This window comes from Clinocottus analis, unplaced genomic scaffold (genome assembly GCF_023055335.1).
Source record: "Clinocottus analis isolate CAN_PGR_092001 unplaced genomic scaffold, fCliAna1.0.p SCAF_11, whole genome shotgun sequence".
Taxonomy (NCBI): domain Eukaryota; kingdom Metazoa; phylum Chordata; class Actinopteri; order Perciformes; family Cottidae; genus Clinocottus; species Clinocottus analis.
In genome coordinates this window covers 13241554-13252341 of record NW_027175832.1, presented here as the reverse complement: position 1 = coordinate 13252341, position 10788 = coordinate 13241554, and the positions used below count along the sequence as shown (strand labels likewise).

At 42.2% G+C, this 10788-nt stretch overlaps 1 protein-coding gene across 3 annotated transcripts in view; it reads right to left on the bottom strand.

Moving 5' to 3' along the window:
- Positions 1-148: 148 nt before the first annotated feature.
- The window catches only part of LOC137782220 (acyl-coenzyme A thioesterase 11-like), a 12883-nt gene continuing 2243 nt past the window's right edge, over positions 149-10788 (bottom strand). Inside the window, exons 4-17 of one of the 3 annotated variants that reach the window (XM_068571415.1) lie at positions 10697-10757; positions 10104-10208; positions 9460-9595; positions 8776-8867; positions 7293-7417; positions 7056-7175; positions 6752-6890; positions 6461-6516; positions 5319-5385; positions 4808-4891; positions 4602-4735; positions 1062-1229; positions 856-982; positions 149-779 (exon numbers count right to left, since the gene is read on the bottom strand). In XM_068571415.1, the coding sequence (XP_068427516.1) occupies positions 540-779; positions 856-982; positions 1062-1229; positions 4602-4735; positions 4808-4891; positions 5319-5385; positions 6461-6516; positions 6752-6890; positions 7056-7175; positions 7293-7417; positions 8776-8867; positions 9460-9595; positions 10104-10208; positions 10697-10757 (1654 nt within the window). In that variant the 3' untranslated portion in view covers positions 149-539. The remainder of the gene's footprint in view (positions 780-855; positions 983-1061; positions 1230-4601; positions 4736-4807; positions 4892-5318; positions 5386-6460; positions 6517-6751; positions 6891-7055; positions 7176-7292; positions 7418-8775; positions 8868-9459; positions 9596-10103; positions 10209-10696; positions 10758-10788) is intronic. The other 2 variants (XM_068571416.1, XM_068571417.1) reach the window with 2 other exon arrangements.

Genomic DNA, 10788 nt, shown 5'->3' with positions numbered 1-10788 from the left:
CTGATTTCAACAATGTGCTGACAAGAGATTTCAAAACGTTGGTAAATGATTCTGTTATTAAATACCTTTTGCATCGTGGGAACGAGTGTGTGACCATTTTTCACAGAGACAAATGATGTGTAACATGTTACCAAGCAGACATGCCATGTTATGTTGTTCTGTAGTTTGCAGTTGCATTTTTATTGGAAAGACACAGAAAACATTCTGGTAACATACCAAACCATTTTATATAAAGTCATATAAAAGCATTTATTTGTTTACATTTATAAAACATCAATGTGTTTTTAATCAAAAGACAGATGTTACCTTGTGCTAATTGCAGTCAGCAAATGTTGACTGTTAGATTTACACCCAAGAAGCAAACGTATGATCGAACCATTAGTGACACTTATTACAATGTTTCATTTATGCCGCAAAAATGAATCATTAATATTACACTGAGCATTCAAGTGTCTTACACAGTTATTCCTTTACTCACTTTATTGTGACCTTTAGATGTCATAATGACTGATTTCATGGGCTGGAGGGCCACTGACTGACTACAGCTGGGTGCTGTGGAGGGCCTCAGACAGATCGCCAGGTTTAATATCACAGGTGGGACCGTCTGTATTGGGGGCCTGGCTCTGGCTCGTCTGATCCCCCGAGGCAGACTGCAGTCGGTTCCTGGTCAGGTACCGGCGGCAGGAGCAGAAGTTGTGGTAGAAAGAGGAGGAGAGGCCGGCAATATCTGTGGAGATGTAGGGAACAACCTCGGGAGACGCCTGGTTATAGTAACTGATCTAGAAAAAAATCAAAACAGTAATGGTAAAGTTTGTTGAAATGATATGTAAATAAACAACTATTTGATGCGCTCACCAGTGACATGTTGTTTTTGGTCTCCAGAATAGTGAACCCAGCACACAGAACCTCTCCTCTGTTGTACCCCTCAGTGGGGGGGTGGGTGGGCAGGGACACGGAGCGCAGGGCGATGACGTACGGGTCTCTGCGGAGATAAAGCAAGAGTGGCCAGTTAATACTGAAGGGATGGCGGTGTGTGACCTTTGACCTTTCACTTAACTGACCCACTGCCACACGGTTTCCTCTTGGAAGCCAACAAGATGAAGTCCTGGAGGATCCCTTCTCCCTCATGGCCTGAAGTCGGGGAACCGACGGCACCGTCACTCACTGATGGGGTCACCACTCGATACAGGAAGTCATCCTCGTCCACCTGGAAAATCAGCTCACATTTCCTGATTTCGGAGAAGAAAAAGCAATACCGTTGACTAGGATGTTGGTAGAAATGTTGAAATAATGTTGACTATACTGTTGAAGGAATAGTTCCACATTTTGGGAAATACATTTAATCACATTATTGCTATGAGAAATAAAGAAAATGATCTTTTGTTAATGCCCTTGGGGAAATTCTTCTGTGCATTTGACCCATCCTTGGTTAAGGAGCAATGGGCTGCCCTGTGAGACGCCCGAGGAGCAGCACGGGTCAAGTGTCTCGCTCAGGAACACTTCACATGTGACCTATGGAAGACTGCGGATCGAACCGGCTGATACACCCTTATGTCTAAAGGATAAACAGCACCTCACCTATTGTAACATTAGGATAGGAGAACACACCTCCTCCCACGCACTGAATATGTATATAATACTTTATTACCTGAAGCTTTAGAGAGTTTTTATTGACACGTTATCAGACTATGAACAATAAAAAGGTACGGTAAGGTACTCTAATACCTGTCTGCCAGAAACCAGAGTCCAGACTAAATTTAAACAAAGTTCAATGGTCATGCCTCCTGCACTGATTCATTCAATTCAGGTTATTTTGTATAGCCCAAAAACACAAATAGAAGATTTGAGTTAACCGGATAATTTTCAGGATAAGATGACGCATGTCAGGCTTTTCGGTTCCTCAAAGAAAGTTTAGAAAAATCCCCATAGCAACACATCGAAATCCCCTGACCTGGTCCAGAGCAGGTTTAGTGAAAGTTCACTGGATAAGCTGGCCACTCCCACCGGACAAAAGGCAGCTTCCTTCCTCAATAATAAAGGAGCGATATTAGTTATATTAGTTTTATAGAGAGAGACTTTTTACAGATCACCAAGATCTGTTCTCACATCATGATGACTTCCTGTACGAGCTCACATCATGATGACTTCCTGTACGAGCTCACAGACTGGATCATTTCTTGCAAACCACTCTATGGGATGATGAGGGGAAAGGTTCATGATTAGGCTGAAGACGTCATGAGGGTTTCTGTTAGTGGTTCATTATGTATATTGAAGAGGTGGTCCTTTGAAAGATCGTTGAGCAGGCTTGGATATGCAATCAGTAAAGTAGCATGTTGTGTCTCTGTCTTTGCTCCTTCTTCAAAGAATAAACGTACTCCAAGGCGTCGAGTGAAATTTTCTAACATATTTGGTCCTTTCGAGCCAGACTCAATACCTCCTCCCTCTCCTCCCTTCAACGGAGACTCAAGGCCTCAAGACTCAAGGCTCAAGGAATAAGTCCTCCGCCCTAATTTCGCAAAGAGAATAGTTTGGTGTTTTGGGAGGCCAGGACTGACTGGAGAGAAGAGGAGTGACGAGAGATCCGTTTTTGACCGAACTAGGGAGGAAATCATTACAGGTGTGTAAGTCTCCTTTTGTTTGTCGCAGGTTTTTGTCTCCTGGCTTAACATTGGTAATAACGGGGGTGTTGTGGGGAAGGACAGATAGATTTCATTCCTCATCGACTGGAAATCTTACATTTAAGAAAGGATGGTAATTGAGGAGTCAGATTTTTGTGGGAAAGAGACGACGAAGCAGCGAGAAATAAAACAATACTAGTGAATTGGTGTTACAAGCCCTAGCGAACAAGCGCTGCATTCCTCTAATGTAGTAGGATCTTCTTGTTTGGATTCGCAGTGTTAGGTATTAGGCACCTTTCTCCCGGCCTCCAAGGATAAATCTTATCAAATATTAGGTGCCCAGGGGAAAGAAGAATATTGGGGTGTAGTAGTCGTTTAATTTAAAAAAAGAGGGTTGTCCGGTTGTTGAGTTCGTCAAAGCGTATCTTTGACTAAAAAAACAAACAAGAAACAACAGGCCACCAGGTAGAAGAATATTGGGGCGTTGTGGTCATTATTTAGTGATAATTTAAATAGGGTCATTAAGTAATACTACCACACCTAAAAGGCACATAAATAAAGGCAAAAATAAATGAAGGAATACAGAAATGTAGAAATAGATTATTTAATGATGTCCTGTTTAGATATAACTTATATTTATATATTCCTGTATTTATTTATACATTTATTTAAGCAGGTGATCGACCTATTGGGCACCCCTGATCTACACCTATAAGAATAAACACAAATATAGTACATGATATGCGCACAAGTATATATTAATTTTTATACTACTGCCAGAAGCCACATTTAAATAAATATAATCCGATTGATTTGGGTGATGAGGCACTTAAAATAACCAATACATTTTCCCAACACTGACGCATTTAACTTGCCTGATATTTTGCGATGCTTATGTTCAGCCCTCACAGCGGTGACGGTGTTAAGCTGCGTTCACACCAAAAGCGTTGCCAATATTCTGTTGTGAACGCAGCTTTAGACTTTGCCATGATTATGGTCTTGACTTCCTCAAATGCATTCATGATTATCTCCTGCTCGTCAGTGGAAAACAAAGAGGCTCTTTCTCTGAGCATAATTGCTATTGTAGCGTTTGAAGATCGTGGATTCGACAATGCTCCCTTTTGAAGCAGACGGGTACGCACAATTATCCTGATGACTGACGTCTCGTTTGAATTAACGAGACCATTTGAGCGCATATCAGCCTTTGAGGAACCGTGTTAGCCTGATGTCAGTCATCGGGGTAATTTAAGATGGATTATAGGACATTTAATTAACTTAGTTGAACCACGTACAAGGAATGAGGCTGAGGTTTGGGGTTAGCTTTCCTTTCAATGAGTTTCTTAAGTAATACAAAGATGATAATAACAATAATAATAAAAATAATAAGAATCAGTTTAGTGGCCTGTGACCACAGATTCCCACTGTAGGAAACAAAGGAAGAAGCTGCTAATAATAAAAGGGTCCTACAGGGCTTTGCTACATGCTTCCTAAAGAGGTCATGTACATGTACTGACTTCATCACTTTTAATCTAAAGTAACAACAGACACATTTTACTGTCTCAGGACTCCCAACTCACAAAACCAGTGTTAAATACCCTTCATTTACTTTTGAGGCATTTAGCTAGAAGTCATGTTTGCAAGACTACAATTAAGAAGCTTAATGACCAGCCCATTATTGGTGACATCATCACTTGATATAACATTATGTCATAGTTAATGTATGGGATTTTGCTTACGGATGAGAAGAAAACACATTGTACATGATCACAATTTTTGTTCACACATTAGCGTGTTGTGATTGGATCTGGACTTCAGCCTGCACTTTTTTTTTTTAAATGAGCGCTATCGACCTGACCTTTAGAGCGTGTGTCAAGCTTCAACTGATTTATTTTCAAGTGACGTGTGTGTGTGTGTGTGTGTGTGTGTGTGTGTGTGTGTGTGTGTGTGTGTGTGTGTGTGCGTGTGTGTTTGTTAAAGTATTACTGATAGTGCGTGTCCCAGCCTGGCCTGTTGCTCAGCTCAGCCAGCAGATAGAAAGCTCTGTGGGCAGGAACATCCACCTGTGACTCCACCCTGAAGCTCAACATGGACTTGTGCTCCATGGTGTAGAGACGGACCTGGGAACAAATAATCACAATAAATATAGGAAAAAAAACTCCTAAGTAAAATCAAAAGCTCCCAGCGGATACCTCGTCTTTCTCAGAGCTGAGTTGCCAGTTGTTTTTAGCAGCCAACATCTTGAGAGCAGAAACATTGTTATAGCTCAGATACACCTGGAAAAAACACACACGCACACACGCGTGCGAGCGCACACACGCGCGTGCACACACACACACACGCACACACACACGCACACACACACACACACACACACACAAATATGTTAGCAAAACGTAAGCCTGCACACAGACACCACTACATGACTGGGCATTGTGCTCCTTCGTAGAGCATAAACAGTCACTATGAAAAGACTTTGACAAAACAACAACATTCTCACCAGACTAATTTTACGTATTAGTCTGGTAGTAGGTAGAAATACATAGTTTAAAGCTTCATTGATAAAATGTTAAACCAAACTAAGTATATAATCATTTTTTATTAAACCAAACTAAGTATGTAATAATCTTATGTTAAACTGAACTCGTAGTACAAGTAGTACCTGACCATCTATCCTGAACCTACCCCAGTATCAGTAGTTACCTGGTTTCTGGGGTCCCAGGGCACAGACAGAAGAACTTCCCCCTGCTTGCAGGAAATTATGTACTTTCTGAAACAACGAAAGAAAAGCAATTAGAAGAATGTTTGACAATGATATTGTCGTGTCAGAATTGCGTGAAAACTCTATTTATCTAGATCTACTGAGACAGTAGGCTTGTTTGTTAGAGCTGCTTCTCGCCTGGAATCCAGAGAGAGCAGGTGGGAGCAGCAGGGGGAGTTGACAAAAAAACTGCGATCAAGTCAGACAGTTTTCAGCTGCCTTCAAAGTATTAACAGGAAGTTACAGAAAAAATGACTTCCTGATAGTTCAGATCTTCAGGCTACTAGTAGTTTACAGATCACGTTTGGGTTTATTCATATGAAAGTATAAATATATGTTTATGTAGAAATGTGTGAGTAGCTGCATCCTTTGTTGTTTTTATGTCTGCCTGTGAAATACACTACGACTAGTTTTGATATGTGTTAAATAAATAATATTATTATCAACCACACAAAATGTGTTTTTAGATTAAACATGAGACTAATAGTCAACAATCAAGGGTGAAGTATTATAACTATAAATAAAATAAGGATTTTCTACAACACGTGGTGTTTGCTGTCAGATCTAAGAGCCAATCAGCTCTCTGATGGACCGACAGCCAGGCGTTTCCCATCATGCACTGGGCCAGGCAGTCAGTGGAGAGCTGCTGCAGCGGCTGGCTCTAAAATCAACGGCCTATGGTTGACCACGTGTGCAAGACGTCTGAGCAAGTCAGAAGCAAGGTGGACACAAATCTACCCAGCATGCATTGCGCGTTGATCTCCGGTCTCTTCTGCACATAACTGGCTCATCTCAAACAAACCTACTGCCTACTATGGGCTTAGTGTTTCATACATAGGCGTTTCTGATCACTAGTGGCCCAATAGACCAGCGTGATCTGCGTCTGCATACCTGTAGCATGACGGGCGGTATGATACACAGAGGGCTGCACTGCATATTGAAATGTCTGTAGATGTTGCTCTTTCCTAAAAAGTTCAATCTTATTTATTTGCAATGAGTGAAGTGAAAATATTGTACAGCCTGTATCATTTCTGACACTCAGAAGTGGAATTAAAAGCTAAGACAGAATAAACAGATGTGTTACCGGTCCAGTCTGATCTTCTTCCTGGCTATGGCCTCTTGAAACCTCCTCCCCCCTTCCTGGAAATGAAAGATATTTACCATCTTTCCAGAGGTGAAATACTTACTTAAGTGTGTACAAAGACATTTCTGAATGGCATTAGTATTACACTCTGAAGCTTTCTGATTTGGTAGCAGATGTCCACGCAACTATGCCTCTTTACAACATGGAGGATCATTATTTCTGAAGCACCTTTCTCAATAAGAACATTTCCATGTGTTGTTGACCAGCAGCTCATTCAGTTAATTGACTCACCAAGCGTTCGGGTCGTATCCGTGGCAACGTGCACAGCTTCCTGTGGTCGTCCAGCACCTCAAAGATCATGAAGGCGGAGTTTATGTGTCGGTTAGGCCCTTCCTCCTGGTAGGCTTCTGCTCGCACACCTACCTCCATGCTGTGCACAAAAACCATCACTTTTGTTTCATTCCTCAAGTCGTCACAATGCACCTGTTGTTCTCTGTTGTACTCTATTAACAACATATCATGGCCTGTTTTCTCCACATAAATCAGTTGTATCTGATCTGATCTTCCACATCTTTATGTGGCATTCTGGACCCACCTGTTTTTGAAGGCGTTGTTGACAATGGCCCTTAGCAGCAGTCTGTCTCCAACCTGAGAAGGTCCTCTGAATGTGAACATGTCGATGGTCCGCAGGTACGGGTGAGCCTGAGAGAGACGACTGCACAGAGAAAAAGACAATACTATATTAAAAAAACAATGAAAGGGGCTTTTACATCTGTAACCCTGGAGCATCAAATAAAGCCTTGTGTGTGTACGTGCGTGTGTGTGATCGTACCTGGCAGCAATTGTAGCTACATTTACCATCCAGGCCATGATTTGTCCTCCGAATGTATTCACCTGGTGTTCAGATACACAAGACGACACAGTCAACTCACCCATCAGGACTTTAGTGGCCCAACGCTGATGACACACAGAGCGAATCAGGTATTAGTGACAATATGCCGATCAGGTATCAGATACCATTTTCCTAATAAATCGCAATACAGTTTATTGATGTCTTTTTTTTACATTGGGAGGGGCTTATCACTGCCGCACAAAAGGTGCTGCACTTTAAATCACTCCCAGACGACGAAGTTAAGACCTGGGTAGCTTACAGCTCTCCCAGTTCATATGAGGTCAATCAAAGGAAAAATAAATAAATAAGATGCACGCCATAAACGTAACACAACAACACTGCTTTTACTTTGAAGGAATTTATGTACGCATGTGCGCTTCCGCAGCTGACGTGAAAGCACGTATTGTTATGTAGTTTCTGTTCTCAGCGAGCAGCAATGCTGCTGCGAGCTGTTGCACCTCACAAAGCTCTCACAAGCAGTCAGTCTCACAGGAGCATCGCTGCAGGCTCCAAGTCCAGATTAAACATTAATCGCGTATGCGCAAAGCCACCGCTGATCCTCTCTCACTGATACCTTCAGCTGTCCTTCAAATCTCCACCTCATTTAATCAAACTTCTGAAATTGTTCAAGCCAAGGCAGACTGGAATTTTCTCACTGAGTAAGAAAAACTGAACTGCACTTATTACCTTTGTATAAAGTTAATCAATTGCTGGTCTTTAATATACATCTTTAAGATAAGCAACACACTGAACATGGAAAAAAGAAGGAATGGCTTGTCCCTCACAGGTACCCTAACGACTGAACACACTGTTTATGTTGTTCCCTGATAAAATACAAATGTTTCTTCTGGTACCTATTCAGATAAAAAAAAAAGATTTATATACTATATATGTATGTATGTTAACTTCTTGTTGCTCCAGAGTGCCTGTTATATTGTTTTGATAACATTACTTTAAAATAAAAGCGTGCAATAAACTAGTTATTACTTTATTGAATTTGGCTCATAATGTGATTAATCGCAGAAAAATCACGCAATTAATCAGTTAAGTTTTTTCAACTTTGCCCAGCCCTATTTTATTAGTTACATTTTGTTTTACAAGTTTAGTAAAGCAATGTCTAAGTCAGGTCTGATGTTGCCTTACATATAGAAGAATCATCCAGTCACCTCCACACAGGGAGACATACGGCAAATTAAATGGTTAAGTACTCAGAATTGGCCAATACCTAAGCCCAAATATTGACATTGGTATCAGATCGTAGCGTCCTTCATTTAAAATCTGTTGCACAATGACACCATACCTAGATGTTTTACTGATGTTAACAAGACCAAAAATTGATATACAAAAAAAAAGTATAGTGGAAATAAAAGGCAGATTCCTTCCTTTTCTAAGAGACAGACAGAAGGAAATCTGAACACATAACCTGGTGGTTAGCATGTGGGGGTAGAACCAGTTCTACACTCTCCACCTTGGTCTTCTCTGCTGCCACTGCATTGCCGACTGCCGAGTTGTCAGCTGAAACACACACACACACACACACACAATGTTGAAATTATGTCAAAGACGTGTCCGTATTGTGTTGCAGAGATGTCTTCTGATGTCTTTATTTTTCCCGATAAGCTTATTATCTCCTTGCACAGCAGCCTTCATCTGTTCCTCTGTTTGTTCAGGCCTCTTTGATTGGTCACAGGGCCTGCATGACCATTAACATGCGCTGTGATTGGTCAGTGAAGCTAGAATCTCGAAGCTAGAATCTCGAATCTCAGGACATACTGATGACCGCTTTCACACTGAGGGTTATGTGCGTCTGGTGAGTTAGTGGTGGTGTGGTTGAGCCGTGTGGCGGAGTGTGACTTTATGAACGCACCGTGTATTGTCGGTCTGTAACAGTAACTCCTGGGACACTTTTTCCCCCAAATCCGCCCGTGATGTGGACGATACGGCACTCATTGAAGGCCGAGGTCTGAATCCCACGGCCTGCCATTGGTCTCAAATACCCTTTCTTAGGAGTAGTTTAATAACTGCAGTTTTTAGGGCTTGTGGGAAGACACCTGAGAGAAGGGATGTGTTTACAATTTGTACACACAGCAGTGTGCATCAAACCTACCCTGCAGGACAGAACCATGGGAGAGTAGATTCTTGATGATGTCATCGTGTAGCATCCTGACCCGCCGTCTCTCAGCGGCCACACTGTATTCTACCTGCTCCTTCTCAGAGTGAGGTACGATGGGCTTCAAGATCACCTGTGATCGATGCCAGTAGATGTGTCTCCTTAGTTTCAGTAAGCCTTAACCCTCCCCCGCCCTCTCACTCACTCACTCACACACACACACACACACACACACACACACACACACACACACACACACACACACACACACACACACACACACACACACACACACACACACACACACACGGCAACTGTGGCTCAGTGGTGAGCAGGATCGTCTTTCAATCAGAGGATTGGTGGTTCGTTCCCCGGCACCGCTAGCTCATGTCGAGCAACACACTTAACCCTAAATTGCTCCCGCAGCTGCGCCTACGGAGTATGAATGGTTGATGATACTGATGTGGCACCTTGCATCATGGCTCCTCCCATCAGTGTGTGAATGGGTGTGAATAAGTAAATGATGTAATGTACTGTTAAAGCGCTTTGAGTGGTCGGAAGACTAGAAAAGTGCTGTACAGGTCCATTTACCACTTACACACATTGCTCAACCCTATCACACACTCAATTATTCGCCTTACCTTTGTCCCTGTGTTCGTGCGCTGGGTAACAAAGGTGGCGTAGGCGTGACAAACCCTCCAGTGCCGATCCAAGAACAGGTCCTCACAGCTCACCTCTACGCCCACCTGGAGAAACACAGCAGGGGTAATCTCTTTGGCGGCTGACATGAGTTAGTTTATAGCTAGCAGTGTTCATTCGGTCAAGGTCTGTTTATAAATATATATTGGTGTGCAAATTAATTGTTCTTGGTCATGGAGACACTGAGAGTAGCAGGAACTACCACAGAGAATTTAAGTATTTTGCCAGATGTTTATATTCATCAACTCTCCAGGTGTGTAGATAAGGTCAAAATAAAAGATGGACACGATCAAAGCAAGGGGAGCAGGTGAGGGGAGCAAAGGAGGAGGAGGAGTAGGGGGGGGTAATTGTAAAAAATCTCTCTGCTACGAACATTTATGGTACTGTACTCTGGCAAAATTCAAAATCCAGTGGAATCATCATTATTTGAGTTAAAAAGTGATTTTGTTAATTATAAGTTATTTTATGTAGATGTAGTAATTATATGTAGAAATGCTGGAATTTTCCACAAAGGCACAATGCAAAGTGATCTGACCCCCATGCTGGTGTTGAAGGCTCTGTTGACCTTCGCCTTGATGTTCACCACCTGGCCCACGCTGAACACAGACAGAGAGGTCATTAACCAAA